The 26,882-nt window shown below is 51.0% G+C and overlaps 2 protein-coding genes across 11 annotated transcripts in view; one reads left to right on the forward strand and one right to left on the reverse strand.

The window, feature by feature from the left end:
• Positions 1-3,185: 3,185 nt before the first annotated feature.
• C1H22orf31 (chromosome 1 C22orf31 homolog) lies at positions 3,186-6,092 on the forward strand. 9 transcript variants are annotated; one of them, XM_074294928.1, is made up of 5 exons: positions 3,277-3,366; positions 3,587-3,722; positions 3,837-3,950; positions 4,178-4,633; positions 5,565-6,092. In XM_074294928.1, exons 4-5 carry the CDS (start codon positions 4,190-4,192, stop codon positions 5,994-5,996), a joined length of 876 nt encoding a protein of 291 aa, XP_074151029.1. In that variant the 5' UTR covers positions 3,277-3,366; positions 3,587-3,722; positions 3,837-3,950; positions 4,178-4,189; the 3' UTR covers positions 5,997-6,092. The 9 variants fall into 9 exon arrangements, with proteins under 9 accessions (XP_074151039.1, XP_074150975.1, XP_074151020.1 ...); XM_074294874.1 differs by lacking the exons at positions 3,277-3,366; positions 3,837-3,950 and adding an exon at positions 3,230-3,261 and having other exon boundaries at positions 3,587-3,775; XM_074294890.1 differs by lacking the exons at positions 3,277-3,366; positions 3,837-3,950 and adding an exon at positions 3,235-3,257 and having other exon boundaries at positions 3,587-3,775.
• A 4,276-nt stretch (positions 6,093-10,368) lies between these two features.
• The window catches only part of ZNRF3 (zinc and ring finger 3), a 168,906-nt gene continuing 152,392 nt past the window's right edge, over positions 10,369-26,882 (reverse strand). Inside the window, exons 3-9 of one of the 2 annotated variants that reach the window (XM_074294952.1) lie at positions 22,462-22,536; positions 21,917-22,048; positions 20,896-21,006; positions 16,023-16,190; positions 14,486-14,588; positions 12,167-13,786; positions 10,369-11,927 (exon numbers count right to left, since the gene is read on the reverse strand). In XM_074294952.1, the coding sequence (XP_074151053.1) occupies positions 11,875-11,927; positions 12,167-13,786; positions 14,486-14,588; positions 16,023-16,190; positions 20,896-21,006; positions 21,917-22,048; positions 22,462-22,536 (2,262 nt within the window). In that variant the 3' untranslated portion in view covers positions 10,369-11,874. Of the gene's footprint in view, positions 11,928-11,947; positions 13,787-14,485; positions 14,589-16,022; positions 16,191-20,895; positions 21,007-21,916; positions 22,049-22,461; positions 22,537-26,882 lie in introns of those variants that run through there. The other variant, XM_074294960.1, reaches the window with a different exon arrangement.

Below are 26,882 nucleotides of genomic sequence, written 5' to 3' on the forward strand. Positions count from 1 at the left end.
CTCATTAGTGTGCTTGCTGAGGGGCACACAAGGAAAGCACACCCTGGGAGTGATGGAGGGGGGTCCAAATGCATGGGGAGGAGGCCCTGAAATACACAGGGAGGAGGGCCTGAAATGCACAGGAGGAGGGCCCAAATGCATGGGAGGAGGCCCTGAAATACACAGGGAGGAGGGCCTGAAATACACAGGAGGAGGGCCCAAATGCATGGGAGGAGGCCCTGAAATACACAGGGAGGAGGGCCTGAAATACACAGGAGGAGGGCCCAAATGCATGGGAGGAGGCCCTGAAATAGGGAGGAGGCCTTGAAATACACAGGGAGGAGGCCCTGAAATATACGGGGAGGAGGGCCCAAATGCATGGGGAGGAGGCCCTGAAATACACAGGGAGGAGGCCTTGAAATACACAGGGAGGAGGGCCCAAATGCATGGGGAGGAGGCCCTGAAATACACAGGGAGGAGGCCTTGAAATACACAGGGAGGAGGGCCCAAATGTATGGGGAGGAGGCCTTGAAATACACAGGGAGGAGGCCCTGAAATATACAGGGAGGAGGGCCCAAATGCATGGGGAGGAGGCCTTGAAATACACAGGGAGGAGGCCTTGAAATACACAAGGAGGAGGGCCCAAATGCATGGGAGGAGGCCCTGAAATACACAGGGAGGAGGCCTTGAAATACACAGGGAGGAGGGCCCAAATGTATGGGGAGGAGGCCTTGAAATACACAGGGAGGAGGCCCTGAAATATACAGGGAGGAGGGCCCAAATGCATGGGGAGGAGGGCCCAAATGCATGGGGAGGAGGCCTTGAAATACACAGGGAGGAGGCCTTGAAATACACAAGGAGGAGGGCCCAAATGCATGGGAGGAGGCCCTGAAATAGATAGGGAGGAGGCCTTGAAATACACAGGGAGGAGGCCCTGAAATATACGGGGAGGAGGGCCCAAATGCATGGGGAGGAGGCCCTGAAATACACAGGGAGGAGGCCTTGAAATACACAGGGAGGAGGGCCCAAATGCATGGGGAGGAGGCCCTGAAATACACAGGGAGGAGGCCTTGAAATACACAGGGAGGAGGGCCCAAATGTATGGGGAGGAGGCCTTGAAATACACAGGGAGGAGGCCCTGAAATATACAGGGAGGAGGGCCCAAATGCATGGGGAGGAGGCCTTGAAATACACAGGGAGGAGGCCTTGAAATACACAAGGAGGAGGGCCCAAATGCATGGGAGGAGGCCCTGAAATACACAGGGAGGAGGCCTTGAAATACACAGGGAGGAGGGCCCAAATGTATGGGGAGGAGGCCTTGAAATACACAGGGAGGAGGCCCTGAAATATACAGGGAGGAGGGCCCAAATGCATGGGGAGGAGGGCCCAAATGCATGGGGAGGAGGCCTTGAAATACACAGGGAGGAGGCCTTGAAATACACAAGGAGGAGGGCCCAAATGTATGGGGAGGAGGCCTTGAAATACACAGGGAGGAGGCCCTGAAATATACAGGGAGGAGGGCCCAAATGCATGGGGAGGAGGGCCCAAATGCATGGGGAGGAGGCCTTGAAATACACAGGGAGGAGGCCTTGAAATACACAAGGAGGAGGGCCCAAATGCATGGGGAGGAGGCCTTGAAATACACAGGGAGGAGGCCCTGAAATACACAGGGAGGAGGCCCTGAAATATACGGGGAGGAGGGCCCAAATGCATGGGGAGGAGGCCTTGAAATACACAGGGAGGAGGGCCCAAAATACATAGGGAGGCGGCCTGGGGCCATCCAGCCCCCAAGGTGCTCCTTCAGCACATATGAGGGACTTTGATGGCCTGAAAGCCTTTCTGAGCCCCAGATCTGGGGAGCTGGAAGGAGCCTGGGAGGAGTCTGGACCCCTTCTCAGAATCAAGCTCAGAAATGCCCGAATTGTATAGGATTCCCGATGAAAGGAATTCTATTGAAGCGTACATATGAAATAGACACAGATATGTCTATATGGGTGTGTAAAATATATTTTAAAAAACATTCACAGACCCTAGGTTCAAGACCCCCAGCTGTACTCTCTCCTTCCAGAGAAAGAAAGGGAATGTGGGAAAAGGGCAGGATCTAGAGCAAAGAAGTGCAAATCTACGAGGCAAAGTTATTGACATGTCAGCCTGAGTTTCCTCATCTGTAAAATGGGGGTAATAATAGCATCTACCTTCCTGGGAGGAGATCTTTATGGTTACAAACCTTAATATATATGTATGCTGGCGCCGTTATTATTACTGAACCAGGAGCGATCTCAGTGGCCATTTGGCCCCTTTGAGGAACCGGGATCTAGAGAAGCTGGGCATACAGGTGGGATGGAGCTCAGAGACCATCTTAGTCCTACCCCTTTACTCCAGGGGGGTTGGCCAGTTTGCCCAAGGTTAGGATTTGAATTCGGGTCTTTGGCCTCCGATGCTAGGCTCCACATGGCTTCTTGTGCTTGAGTTGGATGCAAAGGGGCCCCTAACTTGAATGTTGGAAATCTGGACACATACATCCGGACCGGATGGATCTAGAGTTTTCGAACCGGCTGGATGGACCCTTGAGACTGCCTTATTTCCGAGAAGCAGCTGCAGAGGCCCTGAGATGTCTTACTCCAAGACCATTAGGGATGAAAAGATGCTTCAAGAGCAGGCTGACATCTTCACGTCAGCCCGCACAGAAACTGAGGGCGATGGAGGCGCTCCCAAGGTCACACTGGGTCTGTGGCCCTGGACCTTCTGGCCATCCACAAAAAAGCCTGGTCCAACATCAGACTTTCCACACCTTAGGCCGCTGCTCCCAGGACGGCGGGAGACTCGCCGCTAGCTACCGCCTGGTTTCTCCAGCTGGCCTCTTCATCTCGGAGTCCGTAAAGCACTTTCCCGGTCCCCCTTCTCGTCTACCCCTCACGTGTTTGTGAGACTTAGCCCTCCCATTTCACAGATGAGGAAACTGAGGTTAAACAGAGAAGCGACCCTCTCCGAGATCTGGCTCGCGCGGCACCCGACCGCCTGATTTAGGCCCTCTGCCCTCGGACCCTCTCTCCCCTCTGCGACGCCCCGGCCTTTCAGAAGACTTCTGCACCCAGGGCTTAACCAAATCAAGTGTCTCCCAGCCCGATCTCACTACAAAATAGGGTGATGTAACACATGTACACCACATCACAAACCACAGTGACATCACAAATACTAGAGGTAACAGTACCAAACTGCTTTCAAGGGACCCAAACAAAACAAAACAATTTGTCCATACATGACTGAGCCAGAGAAAGGCAGGTGACTAGAAATATTTTTTTTTTGTCAAAAGGGGGAAAGAAACGCTATACATGCCTACTTTTTTCCTAAGCTAGTTAAAATAAAATTTAAGACAACCAAAATATGGTAAGGTAATCAATCTTCTATTGGTTTTTTTTTAAATTTTAAAATATATATATATATATATACAGAACCAATGATTTCGAGATCCAGTTTTAGTTTGGGGATCTAGTCTAGTGGAGCAAATTGCAAGTCTGTGGGACTACGGTATCCTTCATGTGTGTGTTGTGTTCCCAGAAGGTTAGCCACTAACTTTAGTGACACTACTATGCCTTTGTGTTTACAGACACCAAGTACACTTACCTCTGCACTCCTTGGCTTCGGCAGGTGGGGTTCAAAGGCACTGTGACTGACTGGGGAGTGAGGTCACCTGGGTTCTAGTCTTTCCTGGCCCCTGGTTCCCTAGTCTCTCCAACTAGATGGTAAGGTCCTTGAAAGCAGGCTGGGGAAAATCATGAAGCCAAAGCTCTGGGAGGTAGGCCATAGCCTTCTCATTCTTGTGAATTTTCCAAAAGCACTTGCTCTCCTTGTCACAGAGGGCGCTCAGAAATGCTGGTTGGCTGGGGCCTGGGTGGAAGTGCCCTTTAATTCCCCGAGGCTGGCTGGCCGGCTCCTCTGCTGGGGTGTTCTAGAAGGACCCTCCTGCGCAGGTAGGCTAGGGTGGGATCCGCTGGCCAGCAAGGTGCCGTCCGCGAGCGAGAACCCCGGGCTCCCTCTCCGTGTAGACGTGGCCTGGGGAGCGTGTGCGTGTGTGGGTGTGCGAGGTGATGTTCTAGGAGGGATGCTCTAGAGAACTGATGTGACCTGAGATCCGCTCTCCTGCAGCCTCCCTAATCGGCCTTTTCCCCCTTCTTTCCCCCTTCTCTTGGAATTCTAGCACCCCATCTATATGAGGCGAAACGCTGGCATTCCATCCTATGGACTTCGGCAGTCCATCCTCGTTAATAAACGGCTCCAGGACTGTTATGTTGACGCTCCCACCCTCACCAACATATGGACTTCCAAAACGTGTGCAAACCCGAATGTAGCTCCGAAGGGCAGTCCCACCTCTTCCTGGGAAGTTGTCAAGAATCCCCTAGTTTCAAGCTCCTTCTCTCTGGTTAAGTTAGTCCTCAGGAGGCAGCTGAAGGACAAATGCTGCCCCATCCCTCCCAACTTAGGTGGTGAGGGGAAGGCTCGGAAGATTCCGAAGGTCAAGACCAAGGGGACCGCGGAAGTGAGGGCTGACCCAGGGGATGGGAACAGAGAGTCTGCCCCAAACAGAAACAAAAGCCCTTCCGGGAAGCTGTCCGGCACATCGGATTTGATGAGGCCGGCCGGACACGATAGTGAGGTAGAGGACAGATTCCCGTGTACCTCCCCCCCACACCCCAACCCCGTAGGGGAAAAATCCAATCAGGCGGACAGTCCTTGGCGACTCGGGGCTGGCGATTCATAACCGGCCAGTCTATTGAGAAGGGAGGGGATAGCCTAACGCTCCTGATTTTACCCACAGAATTACAGGAGAGAGGACCAGACTTTAGGGAGCAATTGGTAGAGTACGGTAAAAGATCCTTAAAAAAAAAAAAAAAGTCAGACCCTCAGCAGGGGCCCCCTCTGTCCCCCAAGACTTAATGTAAAGTTCTTTGACATTTAGAATCCTCGGAAGCCGGCCACCTCCTGCCATCCCCCGCCCGATGGCGTCCCCCTTCCCATAGGCTCCGGCTCATTTGCTGTCTTCTGCACCCCCACATTCATTTCTGCTCCTTGGCAGACCGTCCCCCGTCCCTCGGAGTGGTCTCCTTCCTCAGCTCTGCCCCCTTACGGCCCCCAGCTCCCCATAGACCGCCTCTCTGACTCCTGCTCTTCCCGTCCACCTCTTTTTCGGATCTATCTCGTGGGTATCCGGTCACACGTCTCCCCATCGTCCTCCTCTCGGTCCCGGCTGCGGCTCTGGCCAAGTGGCCCCTTCTCGGTGCTTTCCGTGACTCCCCCAGACTCAGGTTGCGTAGGGGCTGCCAGTAAGCGTGGGTAGAAGAATTTCTTCTTCCAATAATAGTTCCTTAAATCAGTGCCATCCTCTCCCTCCTTTCCGTCCTCCCTTAGAACGTAAGCTACTCGAGGGGGAGGTCGATTTCTGCCTCGTACCCTTAGCCGGGCACATATCAACTATTTAAAAAATGTTTGTCTCCTAAGCACAAGTCAGAGAAATGGCCTTTTCTGCTTCCTGAGACCGGATAATCAAGCCATTGACTTCTCCTCCACTTTTTGTTTTTCCCGTCTAGAGCAAAGAAAGTCAAAAGGAAGAAAAGGGGGCAGTCGGTGAAGGTCCCCAGGATGGGGTTGTTGCCCAAAGTCCCCCGAGGGAAATCGAGGGACTAGCCGGGAAGATCCAAGGCCCGCCTCCGGACAACAGAAGCGGACAACACTCGCAGGAGGCGCTTATTATCCACGGGCTCTCCGCTGAGCAATACACGGCCTTGTACCACTCGGTGGTGGAGCCCATGCTGTGGAACACATCAGGAACACCCAAGAGATACAGCCTGGAGCTGGGCAAGGTCATCAAGCGAAAGCTCTGGGAAGCCCTGTGCAGTCAGGCCACGACCCCCAGCCCTGGAGGAGCGGGCCCCATCCCACCCGGGAAGCGCGCGGGGCCCCGCCTGGAGAGGGACGTCAGGGAGCAGCCGGCGGTGCCCAAGTGGCCGAAGTTGGAGTAAAGCTGGGAATAGAAGCGGAAGACTAGAAACATCAATTAATAGAGTTAGGATATTTGATGCTGCATGTCTGAAAATAAAAAACAGCTCTTTGAGAAAGTGCCTTCCTGTCCTTGGCTCCCTCCCTGGGCACTCATTCAGCTCTCCTGAGGGACTGGGGGGTCCTGGGCTAAGAGGGATAAAAGAGGGGGATAAAGGAGAAGAAGGGGGGCCGAAGCTTGGGCCCTCGTCCCAACACGGCCGCTTTCTAGCCGTGTTGTCCTGGGCAAGGCCTTTACTTCTCTGAGGGTCGGTTTCTTGGATTAATTGGAGTGGGCCGGGGGTGGGGGGGCGGAGAGGGAGCAGAAACAATCCTCGACATTTGTTGGTCATGGACATCTCTGGCAGTCAGGGTATTCTTACATGCACGAAACAGAATAGACAAAATTACAACAGAAACCAAATATCCTGAAATTCTGTTGTCAAAATACGAAAATGAGTTCCTCTGCTTCCCTTCCCAGCTTAGAGATCCTTGCATTAACTGATCTGGGAGACCTCAGCCAGTTTTTAATATTCTCTCACAAGTCATTTGTTTTTATCCTTTAAAAGGGGTGTGTGCGTGTGCGTGTGCGTGTGCGTGTGCGTGTGTTTAGGGGCTAGGAAGAGACAACTGGATGGTGAGGGTCCCATGTCTCCCTTGCATCTGGGCAGAACAGGGCATCCCCAATTAGAAGTCAGGCACTTATTCTGGAGAGCCATTTGGAACATTCTGCATGAGCTCCGATCCAGCCGCGTCTGGATCTGTAGCCCCAGGAGATCACAAAAATGTTTGTGGCGGCCCTCTTTGTAGTGGCCAGAAACTGGAAATTTAGGGGATGCCCATCAGTGGGGGAATGGCTGAATAAATTGTGGCATATGAATGTTATGGAACATTATTGTTCTGTAAGAAACGACCAGCGGGAGGATTTCAGAGAGGCCTGGAGAGACTCACAGGAACTGATGCTGAGGGAAGTGAGAACCAAGAGATCATTGTACATGAGGACCAGCTCTGACAGACCCAGCTCTTCTCAGCAATACGGTGATCCAAGGCAATTCTAACAGACTTGGGATGGAAATTGCCATCCACATTCAGAGAATTATGGAGACTGAATGTGGATCAAAACAAACTATTTTTCCAGTTTTTGTTTTGTTTTCTTTTCTTTCTTGTGATTTTTCCCTTTTGATTTTTCTTTCCCAGCATGACTAATATGGAAATACGTTTAAAATGGCTACACTTGTAGAACTTAAATCAGATTTCTTTCTGTCTTAGGGAAGGGAGATGTAAGGGAGGGAGAAAAAAACTTGGAACTCAAAATTTTACAAAAATGAATGTTGAAAACTATCTTTACGAGTAACTGGAAAAATAAAATACTATTGTGTGAAAAAAAATATATAAAGATAAAGGGGAGCCTAGGCAAAAAATAAAAATAATCAGGCATCTGATGGGGACATAAGGGACGTTCACAAAATAAACGTGCCACGTCTGAATAACTTCACCCATCTTTTCACCTGTCCCTTCCTAGGATGCTGAGCTAGGGATGGGGCCTACACAATTACACGATCACTGATTCCCAGGCCAACAATCGCTAGGGCCCCAGCAGCCACCCCCAAGGTCAGCGAGCACGTCCCTGAACCTCAGTCCAGTGGTGAGTCTGAAAGGCCCTTAGAGACGGGGACCTAACAGAGACAGCGGCATTTCCAGAGCCTTGTAAATAAGATGCTTTACACGCATTGTCCCATTTAAGCCTCAATCGTGTCTGAGAATACCGCTAGGTCCGGATTAACATGGACCCCAGATCGTTCCATCCCAGTCCCAGCACATTTCCGCCCAACTGGGACAAATGACTGTTTTACACGATCAGAATTCTGAATGCTCAAGACCACCTCAGGGGATTCACTCTTCGCACTAATCAGGACCCAACAGCACAGGTTTTATTTGTGCCGAACAGATGAAGACACCGAGGTTCCAGGAGGCTAAGTGCTATATCCAGCTCCATGGTGATTAGGTGCTAGAGGGACAAATCAAACACACATCTCTGCAGATCTCCCATTGAGACCCCTCCCCTTAAGACATCACTAAGAGATCAGCCCACGCCCTAGAGCTGGAAGGGGTTGCAGACATCACCAGTGAACCGCCTTCATTTCCCAAGAGGAAACCAATAGGGCTTGTGGAGGGTTACCTGGCTATTTTTAATGGAGAAAGGGAAGAACTTCCAGTCAACTGCCACAGCTGGATTAAACAGTCTTTGTCATACCGGGACCGTCTTTTCTTGGCTTTTCTCAAAGCCACTTTTGATTTTCACAAGACAGAATGAAAACATCTCATACGTACTTGATAAAACTGTATTTTTTTTTTTTTTACAGCCTTTTGTACACTTTGTTACAAAAACGGTAGAAGACTACAACTTAAATCATGTTTTTGGTCGGCGAATATGCAGAATTTGGGTGCAATTATCATGTATTTACAGGGCCTCGGGTTAGTGATTTCCAATGATTATTCCAATAATGTCACACTCTCAACATAAGACATGGCTTAAGATAAATATATTAGTAAATAAATATTCTGAGAACATATTTCCATAAATGAAATGTGTTGCTATACATATACAGAATATACACAAGTTGTTTTCTAGCCTTTAAAACAATTTTTAAAATGGTAATGTTGGAGAAAGAGCCCTTTGACCAGTATTCTTACAAATCTTTACAGCAAAGTCTTTTACAAAACATTTTAAGTGCTTTGGGAGAAAATTTTAAGAATGTCGAAAATAGTTCTTCATTAGCCCAACACAATGGAGACAGCTTCTATAGAAAGAATAGAAAAGGCAGGACTGTTTAAAAACAACTGTCACCAGGATTTTCGAGTCATTTGCCTGAAGTTTCAGCAGGGCCTAGCAGCAAATAGGGAAGGGGCCGTCGAGTGGAAAAATAGCTTTAGACAATGGCTCGAACGGGGGTCGTGGAGGCCGCGCCTCATCAGTGGAAACATTCAAACAATCGTTCTCCGTGGGCTCCCCCGGGCACGAGGGAACCTTGGTACCTGGCACTGGGCCCGGGGCGGCGGGAGGCAACTTGACGTCTGGGGCCGCGGTGGAAAAATTGATCGCCCCTGGATCCCATTTCCATCCAAGCACCACACACCGAGGAGATTCACCTGAAAAAGGCTCCCGGGAGATTACGGGCCCCTTGGAAGCTCCGAGGGAACATATTACGCCATCCTCCTCCGGAGGCCTCCCGGGCTAGCCAAAAAACACCAAAGCCCAAAACACCAGCCCCGGACCTTGCCAAACCATCCACCTTTTTTTTCTTGCTACTGCTCTCTTATTAAGCAAAGACTAAACAGCTCATGGATTTCCTTGAGCCGTGAGTGGAAGAGAAATAAGGTTGCCAGGGCCCTGCTCTCTGAAGGCAGGGACGGTCATGCTCTTGTCTTTGCGGGGCTCGGCCCGGGTAGGTGCCCGAAGCATGGTGACTGCATTGGGCCGAGTGCCCCGGTGCCAAGCCCAACCTTCAGGAGGCCGGTTCTCAGAAGGGAGGCCCAGTTGGGCTCTGGGGACTACCGGAAGCCTGGGGAACCCGCCAAGAGTTGACACTCTCTTGGGCCCACCCTGTGGGGAGGAGGCCATGGAGGACTGCTGGGATCTCCGGCAGCAACCAATCTCTGACAGAAGCCCTCAGGGCCGGACTTGGGGAGGGCGAATCTTCTTTCCTTCCTTCTCCACTTGGGAGATGTGGACCTCTGATTGGGTCCACTTGAGAATGGACTTCAATCAAAACCAAAAGAAGAGGGGGAAGGGCAGGCTTCTGGAAGATGCCCGAGGTTGGGGCCCACACCCCACCTTCACCCGGAGAAGCGCCTCTTCAGAACTGCCGCCAGAAGCCTCCCGGGGCCCAGGAAGCAGGCCCACAGGGCACTCCCTGCAGCCTCCTCCCTCCCCCTGGCATGTGCCCAGGAGCGGCAGCTGCTGCTCCTGCACCCTCCCCAAACAGGCACTATGGGGTGGGACGCTGAGGCCCCTCCCAAGCTCACTCCCAGACTTCCACAGGTAAGGGGGGGGGGCGAATTACTGGGAAGCTTTACCGGCTATGAGGCCCTGCCCCCACAGCCCGAGTTCCCAAGGGGCCATAGCGGGCTGGTATCGCCTATCTACCCACCCGACGGGGGACGGTTTTGCTGATCTAAACCCCGCCCCCCCAGCTTAGTAAGAGCCATTCTGTGACCTAGAACCGCCTCTGGACTCGGGGAGGGCAGAAACTCCTCCTCCCCCACATCCTTTTGTGCCGACTCTTACCGGTTCCCATTCAGCTAACTGGCTTAGAACTCACGGGTCAAGCTTAAAAGTAAGGCAATAAATAGCATTTGAATAAAATAAACTGTATTTTAAAAGAGGTGACTAGAAAAGTTAGTGAACACTGGGTTAATGTCATTATTTCTTTAAAATCTTTAAAAGAAGGAAGGGCGGGAGGAAAGGTGTATTTGACAATGACCAAAAAAGATCCAAATTCTGGATTTCTCACAAATTCTCTCATGAAAAACCTTCCCATAACTGCGTGGGGATTTCTCTTCCCCTTTCATTAAAAAACTACAAAAACAAAAGCCCTCCCGCTCCCCCTCTGGGACTCAAGCTGTCGCCCTCACCTGCTCTCATGCTAGTGACAGAGAGGGGCGAAGGGCCCAATTCTCCGTAGATGGGCAATTTCAGCTGCGCTCTGCCCCTGCGGTGGCTGCTTCCGTGGGAAACCCGTGTTCCGGGTGAGGGGCGCCAAGAGCCGCTGGGTCTGGGGGGCGGACGCCCAGTGAGGCGGAGGGGATGGGAGGGGTTTGCTCTTAGGAGCCGTCACCCACATCTACCCCAGGAAAGAAAGATGGTGGGCCCAGCCCCCCTCCCCCCGCTGCCATCCCCTGCCGGAGTGGACAGCCTCTAAGGGAGGTCACGCTGATTAGCCGGGAGCACGACTCGCATCCCACACCCCTGCACGAGGTCCCTGGTTGTCCCCAAGCGGTCACCTCCTTGGGACTGGGAGGCCCGGCGGCCACCCTCCCAGGTCTGTAGGGAGAGTAAGCTGCGCCGTCTCTCAGAGAGGGGGAGCCCGCCATGCTCCTCACGGCAGGTGGGAGGAGGTCCCTGGGCTTAATCTGCTGCTGACTAAAGGGGTGCGAGCTCCCGTCAACGGCAGGGACGATCCGAGTCCCTCCGGAAGCTCGGGGGGGCCCCGGCCCATGTCCGGCCTCCCGTGAGGCTTCCAGGTTTGCAACTACAAGCACAGAGGCTTCATTGCAGCCCTGCGCAGGCCGGGGCCACCTCAAGGGATCACTTCAAGTTTCTGGTTAGTTTTCTAAGGCAGGTAGAGCCCTGAGCAAATCAAAGGCCTGAACTCCCCGGGGGGAGACAACAACAGTATCTACACAAGACGTGGTTCATTTTAATGCAGTAGTGTGTGAGCTTTCTTTTCAGCAAAAGTTGGTGAGTTTAAGATTTTAAAAAATATATATTTAAATAACACTTTTTACATTTACATAGAATATTTTTTAAAAAGCAGAGAGCTCAGTCCTCGCCCACTCTGAACCCCGAAGCGCACACATGAGAGAGTACAAGAATAAACATTTTTTATAAAGGGAAAGGGCTCAGGGCATCGAGGTGGGTCATGGTCATCATGGCAGGGGCGGCTTTCCGGGGCAGGGGGCTGCCACACTGGTGGCTCACATTCTGGGGCGAGGGGAAGGCTGGCTCTCCATATTACCACTTTTCTGTTTGTCAAAGCTAAAAAAAGTTCGGCCTTTTTGTATCTTTTTTCTTTTGAAAGGAAGTCAAACAATCTGGAGTCTCCAGCGAGCTGCTGTTCCCAGCTCCGAGTCCCGGGGAGCTCAGATAACTCTGCCACTTCTGTCCAGTGGGGGGTGAGGGTGAGGTCCCGGGCCTGGGAGAGAGAACACGGCCGTCAGACGCAGCAGGGCACGCTTCCGCCAGACGGGAGGGGAGGGGGCCGGAGGTCCACGCGATCCCCGAGCCTCTCCCCCTAAAGCTGCTCTGCGGTTCTGGGCCAACCCCCACCCCCATTCTCCAGCGGGAAGCCCCGAGCCCCCCCCGGCCGTCTGACCGAGCGGGGCCATTTCTGGGTGGAGCGCTTGTCCCTGAAGCCCGCCCCCGGCCTCTTACCCGCAGCTTCCGTGGGTGCGACCACCTCTGAAGTGTCCAGGGGGGCCCGAGGAAAGAAGGCCCTGGTTTCTTCCTCATGGGGAAGCTGGAAGGCGCTAGCCGGGAAGCCCGGGTCCCTCTCTTCCTGGGCCTCTCCCGGGCCTCGGTGCAGCTGAGGGACCGACTCGGGGGGCTCGTCCCAGGAGCCGTAGCGTTGGGTCCCTTGGCGGTCTGCGGGCAGGACCGGGTCACAGTCCACGTCCTCAGGAATGATGGGGATACGCTGGCCCAGCTCCCGCGACCCCGTGTAGCAGCTCGGCAGGGCCTCCTCGGCGAGCGTGTAGCGGACGCTCACGGCGTAGTCCTCGGTGTAGCAGCTGCTGCCGCTACCGCCAGGGGCCCCCTGCTTCTCTTCATAGAAGTAGCAGGGCAAGCCCCCGCACCTGACCCCGTCTGTCCTCCGCAAACGGTCTGGGCCCAGACGTGAGGCTCCCGCGCCAGACTCCAGAGCCGGGCGCGGGGCCTCAAAGCAGCACGTGCACGATGGATCTGGGGCCGCCACGGAGGCCTCTGGGCCCCTCCAGGCCCTCCGAACATCCCACGAGGCCCCCGGAGGAGCCTCGAGCCCCCCTTCTGAGGTAGAGCTGCTCCCATCCCTGTGTTCCAGAGAGGAATGGCTGCTATAATTGACCTCGAGGCTGCAGCTGGACAGCTGGTCCCCGGAGGGAGAGGCCGCGACGGGCCGATGGTCTCCGCCACGGAGGCCGTGGCCGGGCGCCAGGGGCTCCTCGTGGGGGGGCCCTTCCAAGAGCACCGTCGGCCCCCGACTCAGGCTGCCCCCCTCGGCGGTCCGGCAGGGGCTGCGGCTGCGGTAAATGAAGGGATCGTAGTCGCTGCTGAGCGAGCTCCGGAAGGTGGAGCAGCTCCCGTAGACGCCCTGGTTGCTGACCTCGGTGCAGTCCACCACGGAGTCGCTGGAAGAGCAGCGGCACTGGCCGGAAGAGCCGCTGCTGCTGCTGCTGCTGCTGCTGTCGCTGCCGGGGCAGTCGGCCAGGTAGCCGCTGCACACCGAGCGGTGGCCGTGATAGCAGCTGAAGCTGGACGTGCTGCCGCTCTCCAGGTGGGAAGACGGCCCCACGTGGAGCACGGTGGGGAAAAGCAAACTGCTGCTGGGTGGGAAGGCACGGGAGGGAGCCTGAGGAGCCAGGCCGGGCGGGGCCTGGGCCTCCTGCTCTGGGTAGCTGAGGCCCTGGAAGTAGTAATGCTGGTACACGGTCTCGTACTGGGAGAGCCCGCGCCCGCTGAACTTGGACCTCCGGAAGGCGTGGGCGGGCGCATAAGGCCTGTGCTCCAAGCTGCAGCGGTGAGGGTTCAGGGCATGGTCCAGGGGCAGCGGGGGGTAGCCGGGGAGGTAGGCCGGGGCCTGGCCCGCGTACAGGCTCTGCTCTCTGTGGGGGTCGACGGTGAGCAGCGTGATGGGGTTTCCTTGGGAGTCCATGCTCGTCCGCATGGGATAGGCAGGGATCTGGCTGGTCCTGTGCACTCGCCCCGGATAATGCACCGGCAAGATGACCCTCGGCTGCCGGCTCCGCGCCGGGTTACCGGGCTCCGCACACCCGGGGCCCGGGTTTCCCTTTTGTTCTGGGGGAGGAAACACAAAGTGGGACGTTCACAGAGATGGACCAAGGTCTGTGACCACAACAGCAAAACGCAGCCAAGAGCCTTCCGGCCCTTTCGGGAGGCCAGGTCAGAGGCAAGCCAAGGCCAGGACGCCTGCGAATGGGCAGCCCCATTAAACCACTTTGCTCCACAGAAAATCTCTCCATTCAAGGAGTGGTGGTCGCTCTCTGGCCCGCTGCCTTGTTGCCCTGAGAACCAAGGGAGACCCCCCCCCACAGCTTCCTCTGGGAGACCCCCCCCCTACTTAGGTGGGACGGCTTCCTCTGAGACCGACAGCAAACCTCCACTTCTGTCTCAGGGAAGGCTGGGAAGGGTCCCCCTCCAGCTATCGGGCCTGACTGTGAGGCAGCTGGTACTGAGGTCCTCAGAGAAATCTGCCCAGGCTGAGGGAGGAGGGGGTCTAGTCATACGGCCACAGGTGAAAATCAGTGCCCACAAAATCGACCTTCACCCCAAGGAAGCCCAGAGCTCAGGAGTCAGGGACTAAACTAAGTGAACAAGAGCCAAGCAAAGAGCGGCAAAACCGCCGCTCGCCTCTTGTCCAGGGTAAAGGCCCAGCACAGGCCCCGAGGCCCAGCTGAACGACTCCTGGTGAAGGCCGGCTGCTTGGGGCAAGCCTCGCTCCCCAAGCTCAGAGGGCTCCCCCATCATTCTCCTCACCTATTATATTATGACGGCAATGGGGGCAGGTGTGGTGCTGAAGCAGCCAGGGATCCACACATCTCTTGTGAAAGCGGTGAGTGCAAGGAATCACTCGGAGCTCCTAGGAATGTGAGAGAACAACATTGGTTTCCAGAACCCAGAACACCCTGTGGAGGCTCCGGGGCCGTCCGGCCCCTGGAAGGGGATGGGCTGGAGCCACCCCACACTGACACTGGCGGTGACCTGTGCAAGCAAAACTATGACTCCCCGGCCCCAGAACTGCAGACAGCTCCCTGTTCTCCTCTGGGCCCCAGTTCCCTCCTGTGTAGAATGAGAACAAGGACCCTTCTGGGGCTGACTCTTCAGGGCTATTAGGAGCCACATGTTCCGCCCACATTAAAGCTTTAGGGACAGGTGGAAGTCCACACCCCCGTGGAAAGGACAAAGGTCCACAGAAGTCAAAGGTGCTGGGATGGACCCAAGCGTCCAAGGCTCAGGTGGATCGCTGAAGATTCTGGATGGGACAGAGAAAAGAGGAAGGGCCGGTCTGGGGAGGACAGTGCAGAGGGTGGGAAGCAGGCGCCATCCTGGGGCTGCGGGGGACCGCATATTCACTCCCAAGGTCCAGCATCCTAAAAATGCTCCTGTACTTGCTCTCTTCCCTTTCCCCTGCTCCTCAAAAAGCCACTTCTCAATGTGTGCACATGGTGAGTGCAGGGGACTGTGGAGGGCTGTCAGCCTCCATATGAAGCCTGTGCTGGCTTCAGGGGATCAATGGCTGACCCACAGCCAGCTACTACACCCCAAGAGGTCTTGGGGCTGGGGTTCATGGAGGAAAGCCGTGCTGGATGAATCTTGGAGACGTTGAAGTGAGAAATGGAAAGGGGCCCTACCTAGCTTCTGGTCAAAGGAAGAGAATGTCAGGGGTGGAAATGACGCGACAGATCCTGTCCAAGCCTCTGCCCGAGGCACATCCCCCACAGCATTCCCCAGCGCGTCACTGCGGAGGGCCCCCCCGGGGCAGCCTGGTCCCACTGGGCCCCGCTAACTATTAATTTCCCACAGAGGGTTGGCATCTGCCTCCCTGGGGCTCCTACCACCAGAACTTGTGCTTCTACTGATTTTTCCTCTTGGAGAACAAGAGGCCTGGAGGCTCCAGAGGATGAGAAGGGGAAGCTGGGTAATGGTAACCAGGGGACAAAGTGGGGGCCCAGGCCCAAAGCAGCCCCCAAGGGCAGGGCCAGGCCTTTTCTCTGCCAAACCCAGATGGGGGGCTCCGTGGCTGCGGTTCAGCCATGTTGGACTCTCTGTGACCCCATCTGGGGCATTCCTGGCAGAGATCCTGGGGGGGGGGGTTGGCCATTTCCTTCTCCAGCCTCGTGGCCGGCCCAGGGTCATGTCCCCCCACTCAGAAAGCTGAGTCTTCCTGACTCTGAGGAAGGCCCAGCACTCAGGGCACTGCGGCGCCACCTAGTGGTCCCAGGCTGCGTGGCCAAAGTGTCCCTCCTGCCCCCCAGCACCTGCCCCCGGGGTGGGCCCTCATCCTGGCTCTCACCTCTCCATCGATGTACTTCTCCAGACAGATGGCGCAGTCCGAGGTGGAGCTGCTGCTGAGGGTGTCCAGGGCCCCCCAGCTCCCTTCCCGTGTGCCCTTACTCTTTGACTTGAATTTCCTGGTCTCCATCTTCTCCAGGGCTTGCACAGCCAGTCTGTTCATGGAATTCTGCAAGGGACAAGGGCACTTCCATCAGGATTCGGCCATGAAACTTTCCCGACGACGGAGACCAACCACAGAGCACTCGAACATCCACTAGTCATCAGAAGTTTACCGGGAGCCTGCTGGATCACGAGACTTACAGGCTGCCCAAGTGCCCAGGGATTAGCGGGCACTAACCCTGAGTAAAAGGTGCGGGCTGCCTAAGACACCACTCGCCAAACTCTCCTGAGAAACCTATAGTTTTCTTTCTCTTTTTTTTAATGGTTATACTCCATGAGTGATTATGATGTCCAATTGAAGGCAGAGCTGTTATTTACAAATATTAAATGTAAAACTCTGATTCTGACATTTTCATTTCTTTTTAAAAATAGTTCTTTTAAATGACCTATTTCCGTAACAAACAAACACTGACTATATTAGCCAGGTTTAGATTTTCAAGCGACCACTGTCTATTTCATCTCCACAGTTTAAAAAAAAGAAAAGGAAAAGGTAGAAAGTCCTAGCAAGTAAGGAAAAATCTGAAATTATCATCACCCAAAACGGACTTTTTTCCACAAGGAATAATCAACTGATCAAAAATTTAGTCCTTATTGCTGGTGGAATTGTGAAAGAATCCGGCCATTCTGGAGAGCAATTTGGAATTATGCCCCAAAAGTTATCAAACTTTGATCCAGCAGCGCTACTACTGGGCTTATATCCCAAAGAAATACTGAAGAGGGGAAAGGGACCTGTATGTGCCAAAATGTTTGTGGCAGCCCTTTTTGTTGTGGCCAGAAACTGGAAGTTGAATGGATGTCCATCAGTTGGAGAATGGTTGGGTAAATTACGGTATATGAAGGTTATGGAATATTATTGCTCTGTAAGAAATGACCAGCAGGAGGAATACAGAGAGGCTTGGAGAGACTTACATCAACTGATGCTGAGTGAAATGAGCAGAACCAGAAGATCACTGTACACTTCAACAACAATACTGTATGAAGATGTATTCTGATGGAAGTGGAAATCTTCAACATAGAGAAGAGCCAACTCACTTCCAGTTGATCAATGATGGACAGAAATAACTACACCCAGAGAAGGAACACTGGGGAGTGAATGTAAACTGTTAGCACTACTGTCTATCTACCCAGGTTACTTATACCTTCGGAAGCTAATAATTAATGTGCAACAAGAAAATGGGATTTACACACATATATTGTACCTAGGTTATATTGTAACACATGTAAAATGTATGGGATTGCCTGTCATCTAGGGGAGGGAGTAGAAAATTTGGAAAAATGAATACAAGCAAGGGACAATGTTATAAAAAAATTACTCATGCATATATACTGTCAAAACATTTTTTATAATTATAAAATTAATAAAAAAATTTAGTCCTTAAAAGAAATAAGCCAAACACAGAATATCCTTATCTACACAGGACAGAATGCCCCATGACATTAAGCTGGACTTCATCCCCATAAAACAAATAAGGTATGGCAAAAGTTTGGCTAAGATGAGCAATTGTTTGTATTTACAGAATCTATTTCTGAGATTTTCAAAATTCCTAACTTTTCTGTCAATACAGTAAATGAGAATCAATACTATTCTAAGGAGTATTCTACTGGGAAATAGCAGAAAAGAGAGACTGCTAGGACACACGTGAGCAAACTGAAGAGTTGTTCAAATAATTTACTTTTAGAAACATACATTATGTATGTGACATAAAACTACGCTGATGATACCCGAATATTTTCAGAAGTGTACAAATGCTTAATATTTAAGTTGTGAAGAGATTTAGTCTGTTTTCAGTTTAACTGTATTTGACTATTTCCTCACCGAATTCTTATCACTATGTGTGTGTACGTGCACACGGCACACGTATGCACAGATGTCTCCATTCTGCATGTCCACAGGAACCAGAAGTCATTTCCCTAATTGCAAGTTTCGTTAATCTTTGAGATGAACCCAGGAAGCCTAGTAATGGCCTTGCTAAAAAGCTGCAGAATTAAGAGAAATTTTGATCTGCTAAGTTTCCACAGGTTCAGCCTCTCAATGATAAGGACATTCCCAACAGCAGTCTAGTCTACTGGACTTGAGAAGATATGAAGATCTACAATGTCATCCTTATTGAAATGAAAAGAAATCAAGCTGTTTTTCTGAGAAGTTTCTCCCTAAAATATTTCCTCCACTGCAAAGGTTCAACAGGACTTTCAGGTGGGTTGTATTCTGGGCAGAGGAACAGAAAAAAGGCAGTTGGAGTCAAGAGACTTGAGGTGGGATCCTAGTTCTTGTAGGTCTTAGTTTTGTAAGTTTTTGTCAAGATACTTATTTCTTTGAGCTTATAAAATGAGCTGCATTAACAAATCCACACTGACTGTGCTGGCTGGACCCAAGACAAATTTACGTTCCCTAACTCCAAGTGGGTCATTATCGTTGCAAAGGCAACTTTTTTATTTATTTATTTATTTATTTATTTTTTAATTTAGAATTTTTTTTTTCCCACAGTATATATGCATCAGTAATTTTTTAAATAATATTATTCCTTGTATTCATTTTTTCCAAATTATCCCCCCCCTCCCTCCACACCCTCTCCCCGATGACAGGCAATCCCATACATTTTACATATGTTACAATATAACCCAGATACAATATATGTGTGTAAATACCATTTTCTTGTTAAGGCAACTTTTTTATTTCTCCCTGATGGATTCTATAGCTCACTCTCCAAATCAATTGCTCCAAGTCTTTTCTTCCCTTCTCTTCCCCTTCTGAGCACCTTCCTAGACAGAAAAAAAATCACTGCCATCACCACAAATTCCATTTCTTCCCCTTCTGTATTTATCTTAGCTTCTTGATAATCTTCCCCTTGTTCCCCACCCTTCTCTCTTCTTCACTCTCTGAAAGAGATTCCTCTTTTCCTTCTCTTAAAATAAATCAACTAAACGCTTATCTATTTTATTATTTTTTAATTAGCTCTTAATTTTATTTATTAGCTCAATAGATTTTGAACTTTCAATTTTGTTGATCTCTCCTTTGATTTTTAGGACTTTTATTTTGGTCTTTAATTATTTTTCTTTTTAATTTTTGGCTTTTAGTTTTTCAAATTATGTTTAATTCATTCACATGTTTTTCTTTTATTGTTTTAAGTATTTAGAGATGTAAATTTCCCCTAAATACTGCTTTTGCTGCATCTCCAAAATTTTAGCATGTTGTTTCACTGTTGTCATTATCTTTAAGAAATTACTATTTCTTTAATTTGTTCTTAGACTCACTCATTCATTTGTTGTTCTTCAGTTGTGTCCGACTCTCTTCATGACCCCTTCTGGGGGTTATCTTGGCACAGATATTGGAGTGGTTTACCATTTCCTTCTCTAGTTCATTTTACAGATGAGGAAACTGAGGCAAGAGGGATCAAGTGACTTGCCCAGGATCACATGACTAAGAGCTTGAAGGTGACCGCTTCCTGACTCCTGACCTGGCACTCTATCCACTGTACCATCTAGCTGTGCATTCTTTAAAATTAAGTTACTTAGTTTTATTATTGCTTCCTGTAACTCAAAATTTAGATACCAGGCTATTTGGAGAATATATGTTTAGTATCGACATTTAATATATTGTTCAGGGTACCTTTCAGCCATTGTGGGTCCCTTTAAAAAAAATAAACAAAACTATTTCTGTCTCAATAAATTGGATCCTTTTTTTCCTAATAATTTCTTGCTAATAACCTTTTCCATCCCGATTTACAATCTTCTAGGATTAACTGAGTGAATTTCTCTCTATTCTATTTGCTTATACATTTTCTTCTTTTTCCCCGCTAATGCTTCTTTCCTAACCCTGCCACTGATTCCTTTATTCCACCTTCCCTCTTACTGCCACCCCCTCCTTTCCCTTAACCTCTTCCTCCTCCTGCTGAATAAGATGATTTTCTCATTTCTGGTCTTTTCATCAGGGGCGCGTGAAAGACTCCATTTCATTTTTTCCCTTGTGGATAGCACTCTTTTTCCATCAAAGGTAGCACAATCCTTTTCAGTTACCCATGTTCAAAGCCTCCGTGCTCACCCTGTACTTCTCATACTTAATTCATCAGCTTTTTTAATCCAATCAGTTGCTGATTCTTGTCATTTTTTGTCTTTATAACTTATATTGCCCCCCCCCATCAGATCCCTGCCTCGAATCATTCCCCTGTCAATCTGTTCTCCACCTCGCTTGCTCATCCGTCACTTCCACAACCAGCCTTGTTCTACACTAGAGCCCTCGATCACTTTGGGTTGAACATTCCCCATCTTTCCTCTCCGTGCTTTTGGACTGGATGGGCCCCAGCCTTTTGAGAGCCACTTTCAGCATGAAGCCTTTGTAAATTCCCCAGCTTCCAGTGCCCCTCACCCCCCCCCGATCTAGCCCTTTTCTAACTAGAATTTAAGCTTCTAAAGGCAGGTACTATTTTGCTTTCTATCCACAGTCTTTAGCATGCAGTAAGTGCTTAATAAATGCCTTTTCATTAATGCACTGTCGTTATTCCTAACACCACCTGCCCCACATATAAGCTTCTGAGATAAAGGATCGTTTCATTTTGTCTTTCTTCAGCTCAGCGCTTGGCACATGGCAGGCATTTAATCCATTGCTTGCTGACTGCTGGCTATTGCGGGGAAGGGGTTCAGGGTCTTTTACCCCATTGGCCAACTAAGGAAACCGTCAGAAGAGCTTGGATTCGGGGACTGCCTTGGTTCATTACCTGGCTGCGTCTCTGCTTCAGCTTGATTTTGACAAGGAGGAAGAGGCAAACCAAGGAGACCACCACAAAGAAAGCCAGGAAAATGCCCATGTCAAAGTACTCAGTGGGTTGCTGGAGGGGAAAAAAGATCACAGTTAACTTGTTGCTTTGGATTTACTCAGGTGCTCCCAGATTTCCCTCTTCCTTTATTTTCATCCTGAGCAGCATCTCTAGTAACATGCGGAAATTGCGGCCCTAAGCTTACAGGAGTTGCTGTGCCCTTCCCTTTGCTGCTCATTCTGAGCAGAGATGGCAGCCTGGCCAGGGCTGGCGCCCTCTGGCATGCTGGGCAGCCATGGGCACTCACATTTGAGAAGCTAGAACCCTGAGAACAGCAAAGACATTCTATGGCAAGTCCCCAAAATTACCTGTGCAGAACCCAGAAACAAGGGTCATCCTGGAGGAACAGGGATCCCCAGCCCCCGATGACACACCAGCCTTCACTACTGGGATTTGTATTTACCATGGCGATACTTTGCTTTTTCTCCTCCTAAAGGAGGCTGATCCCTCAGGAATTGTCTGTGGCTCTCAGAATCTTCCTCAAACCCAGAAGACGTTCTATTCTACTATTTCTAATTAATACTTTTTGCTCTAATTTTTCTAAGACTCCCCTTTCTGCAGAGGTTGTAGACAGTAGAGAATGAGAAGGTTGGGAGGCCTTCAGTATAGAGACAAGAGAAGAAGACTGTGCTTGGGAGAGGGAGCCCAGGAAGCAGGGGTGCTGAGCAGAAGGGGGCCGCCCCATGCCTGTGGGAGACCGCTGTATGTCTGACATCTGTAGCTAGAACACAGGGGAGGTTTCCCTTGGGCCAGTCCTGTGACTCAGAGTCAGGTACTGGGGCACTTGGGCTTCATTGCCAGGGGCCAGCAACAAGACTACAGGGTAAGAAGAGGGCCAGCTAGGTTAGCAGCAGAACCCGGGGCGGGGGGGCAGAGGGCTGCTCTACAGAGCCCAGTCCGGCTTCTGCCTCCGGAGCCTCACCCGGGGCGGTCGATGCTGAATCCTTGCTCGCGCCACCTTCTGCTTATTCACAATGTTCATCAGCTTGACAGCGTCGGCCCCTTTCACGTACACCACCGGCCTCTTCAGCGGGTCTTCGGAGCCCTGGTTTAGCTAGCAAAGGAAAGAAGATGCCAATTAGTGGAGTCCCTTCAAAGGCCCTTGAGGAAAGTGATTAAGAGGGAGGAACAAACACCAGGTTGGAAGGAGAGCAGCAGGCCGGGCTCGGAGGCCTTCTCTAAGCGGACGGCCCCTGAGCTGCCCCACATGCCGGGGGCCGGCTGCGGCTCTCCAGCTCATTCTCTGTTCCCAGGGTCGTAGGGAAATGCAGACTTGGAGACCGAGGTCAACTGGACATTGCAGCAATCGAGTTACTGCCCCAGTCTTTGCTCACTTACACTGAGCCCCACGAGCCCTGCCGGCCCAGCCCCTCTCCCTCTCATCTCCATTACAGAAGCACTCATTTCAGGAGACAAGGCCCAGGCCTCTGACAGCACGGGCGGCCAATGAAGGGAGCCAAGATTTACCTGGTCGATGGCATCCGGATTTTCGGAGACGTCAAAGATGACTGCAGTTGCTCCGCGCTGTACAGCTCGCTTGGCCTGAAGAGAGAACACAGGTTAGCGCGCCCACGCCCCGGACTCTGCTCGGCCCTCCCGGCCAAGACGGTGCTCAGGGAAGCCGGGAGAAGCCTTGGCTGGGCGGCAGCCCACCAGCCATTTAGAGGGCCACATGAGGATTCTTTACCAAGAGTAGGAAATAATTCGGGTTCTTTCCAATCCATGGTTATTCTGAATTCTCATTATATATTTTCTCTTAAAGAAGAGCAAAACACTAAATCTTTACCTATTCCTATTCCCAGGTGCTGTGGGGAATACAAAGAAAATAAGACAAACTGCCGTCGGGAATCTGTATCTACTTAGGAGAGAAGAATGGGCACCAGCTACACAAATCGCCAGTACGGCCGGGGCAGATAGGCTAAGCGCTATCTCCACAGGTGCCCTGCGCTGGCACAAAGTCTACTCCGACAGAGCATGGCAGAGAGGCGGCTGTCCTGCAAGGCTGAATAAGAAGGCAGCCATCACCACTGCAAGTCAAGTCAGGCAGTAGAACAAATGGCTTCTTCTGGGTCCGTGGGGCCATCCAGCCACCAGAGGGCAGGCTTGGTCCATGGCTTTTCAGCCAACTTGTGTCTAATTTGACTTGAATTATGGAACCTAGTTCTACCCCCTTCTGCCTCTGAAGCACCCACAAATCCCCACGTCGTGCTGGAGAACGGCAACCCCCCATCTGGGGCCTGGACTCGCTCATGCTTCTTCCAAATCGTGGGGAAATGGACCACTAATGGCTGGATTTCAACGAAACTCTGCATAATGGGTAGATGAAATCAAGAAAGAAGAACTGCGATTTGGGAAGTGCAGGCCAACATCCATCCATCTTTGCAAAGCACTTTTTAAGCTTTGAGAGTCATTCAAATCAAATATTGCACTAGCTAGACCTTAGAACAGTAACCCAAAATCTTGGCCCAAGACTTGGGGCGCAGGGGGGTGGAGGGTGTGTGCAGCAGAGGGAGAGTCAGAGCTTCTCTCTCTTGCCTGAGCTGGATGAGCCGTAGCCACCACGGTCGCTCCCAGACCCAACTTCATGGCTCACCCCCAGGCCAGCCCCCCAACCCTCCTTGGGGAGCTCACTATTATGACAAAACCCCCATTGGCATTAGCCCTACTACAGATCTGAGTCCCCCTCCCCCAACTCTGCAATCTATCAGCCTCAGTTTCCCTGGTAGTAAGGAGTCAGATTCCACTCACCCACCAAATCCAGGGAAACCAAGTTGCGAAACAGTAAAATATATTTAATCTCATTGCTTTCAAGGAGAATTACATTTATTAGTACAAACCCAAAAAGGCATCTTTACGCCACTGCTAAGTTCACCAACTTTTCTACTTTCCATTTTTATGATACGAATGTATAAGTACCAGCACCTAATTTGCCAGCAAACATACTGGGAGTGTGGGCCATACAGGTCTCTTCACCGGGTTTGTGATCTAAAAAGATCACTGATCTCGGCTAATAGGATTTAGAGAACCCAACTGGGGGGATTCAGAAAAGCAGGACGTAGATCTTTACTTACTGTCTTTTGTCAGACGGTACCCAGATCAACTCAGCAAATCTGTGGGTCCTATTTCTCTTGAGATACAGGGTAATACCATGGGATCTACAACTGTAAGATACATCCTTTTTTCTTTAAGAAAACCATGATAATGACAAGATTCCGCAATCTGGGCCCAAAGCAGGTCTCGAGCCTAAAAGGTCCACGGGAGCTTTCCCTGGGAGAAGAAAGGGGCACTCCAGGCCTGACCTTCACAGCTCAGGGAGGAGGTAAACAAGCCGCTGCTCTGTACCTTTCTTTGGCTTTCATTCTAAACTCGGATCAAGCACATCAAACAGCACCTGAGGGGAACGAGCTCTGTGAACTCCCATGTTTCGGTGCTGGTCGATGAGCATCTCCAGAGCCCGCCTGTCCGCTTTGATGCGGGCACACCTGGAGAGGCCCTAATCGCTGCTGGGATGAAAGGCTGAAGGAATTCGGGGGAGAGTAATTCCCTCTGCTAGTGCAGACACATGCCTGGGAGGCAGGGCTCCGGCACGGCCCGCCTCATCACAGGCCCTTTGGTCTTCTGGCTCAAAGGAAACATGAAGGAATTCAGAGGCTGGAGGGATGAGCCCGTTCTGGCAGGGGATGATGGGAAACAACTGACTTGGTTTCTACACTGTGTAAAGCTAGTGAATAAATCTTTGAGTCCAGAGACCGCCGACTGTATCTTACAGACTGCTCCCCATAGTCCATTTTCCCGAAGACTTGAATACGCGTGTGAGGGAGAAGAGAGCACACTGGGAATATATTTGTGTTATAAGAGAATCAATACTGGATTTTATGTCAAAAGGCCTCGTCTGAGCCCCTAAACTCTCATCAGTATTTATGGGCCATTGGAAAAGTGGTTCACCAAGCCTGGCCACACTCTCCGTGTGGGCTCAGGGGTCATAGGGAGCATGAGCCCCACCACGTCCAAATCAGAGAGGAGGCTCCCTTAGGCAGCTCTGGCTCTAGGACCGACACCAGCATGGACTCTCAATGACAATTTCAGTTGATTGGGGTTAGTCACAGATATAGAGCTTTAGAGTTTGCAAAGTACTTTATGAATCTTCTCCTTTGGTCCCCATAACAACCCTGCAGACAGATGCTATTATTATCCCCATTTTTCTGATGAAGAAACTGAGGCAGACAGAGGGGAAGGGGCTTGCCTAGTTAGAAAGAGTGTGAGGCCGGATTTGGACCTAGGGAACCATTCTGAACTCCCCGTTTCCTGAGGACAGGCCTGAGCTCTCTGCCCAGGGACCTTGGCTGCTGTCAGGCCTGGAGTCTTTCCCCATCGGCTTCCAGACCCCCCCACATTCTGTGTTCCAGCCAAACGGGCACATTCACTGCTCCCCACTCAGGACCCTCTACTGCCTGCTCTCAGTTAACTTCCACAGGTAACAGCCAACCCACTGCTCCTTCCCAAGAGTGTTCCCTTGTACAAGAAGCCTTTTCTGCTGCCCCAACTTGGTTCCCCCAACTCCCACTGACTTTCACCAATTCCTCAAGGGCAAGAGCTGCTGGGGGAGGGCCTGCTGTGTCCTCAGGCACCATGCCTGGCACACAAAGTACTTAACACTGGACTGACTTGAAACCACAAGGCTACATTAACTCAGTTTGGTGAAATACTCCCACAAGAAAACCCTTTCTCCTGCGGTAGCACAAGTATTTCTGTCTCTAACCAATGAGAAGAGTCTTGCTTGTCCGCCATCACGCCGCTAACGCCTCAGTGGCAATACCAGCCCCCCCGGTAGCCTGGGTTGCCCAGTAGCAGAACATCTGTTAGGGGTGGGGTTTGCGAGTCTCTTCTCTTTGGAGGTCTTTGACAAGAGCCAGGACATCATCTATGTCATCAACTAGGTTAAGAGTGGGGACTCTCGCTCCATGTTGGAGTTGGACTGGATGATGGTCGAGATCCCTTCTGAAACTCAAATTCTGGGATCAGAGCTTAGGAACTGTCTTGGCTACTATTTGTCTGGCCCTGGGCAAATTGGTCCTCTTCACACCTTTCCTCCTCTGCAAAATGAGACTGGATGCCACTCTAAAGCCGATAACTTGAATTGGAACCCTACTGATATTTCAATCATATTGCCCTTAGGAGAGTCAACAGGACCTAGAATTTTGAAGAGGAAAAACCCTTGTAAATAGAGAATCCTCTAGTTCAGTCCCTAAAAACACCATTAGGTACTAATCTAGCAGTCATAGGCTAATGAGGACAAGATGGCATCCTCAAGTAGTCAAAAATCTCTTTAGGAAGCTTTAGTTCTATAGGAATGGGAGACAATATAACAGGGGTTCTCAAACTATGGCCCATGGGCCAGATGCAGCACTGAGGATGTTGATGCGGCCCGCCGGGTTATGGCAAATGGGCTGAGGGGCGGAGACAGAGTGAGAGCTTTTGTTTTTACTCTAGTCCGGCCTCCCACAGTCTGAGGGACAGTGAACTGGCCCCTATTTAAAAAGTTTGAGGACCACTGCAATATAACATAAGAATATAAATTGAAATGGAGAAGGAAGCATGGAAGTGGGAACTCTGGTGTGTTGTGTAGCCTTGCTACTCAAGTTTAGAAAAGTCTACAGACATGGCAGCACCCAACCAAGTTCTTCAGTGCTTGGGAACTGCTTTTTAGTCTGTCATCTGAGTCTTAAAAGTTTATGAGGTAAGTGCCATTAGCATGTACGATCACCCAGCTTGTAACGAGAGAATGAGGCTCTAAAGGAGCCATGCCCATGGTCCTTTCATGAAAGGTCAAAAGGATGTGATACCTTTGTACTTGACCATGCTCTGTAATTGGCAGGGCATGAATGCAA

This window comes from Sminthopsis crassicaudata, chromosome 1 (assembly GCF_048593235.1).
Source record: "Sminthopsis crassicaudata isolate SCR6 chromosome 1, ASM4859323v1, whole genome shotgun sequence".
Taxonomy (NCBI): domain Eukaryota; kingdom Metazoa; phylum Chordata; class Mammalia; order Dasyuromorphia; family Dasyuridae; genus Sminthopsis; species Sminthopsis crassicaudata.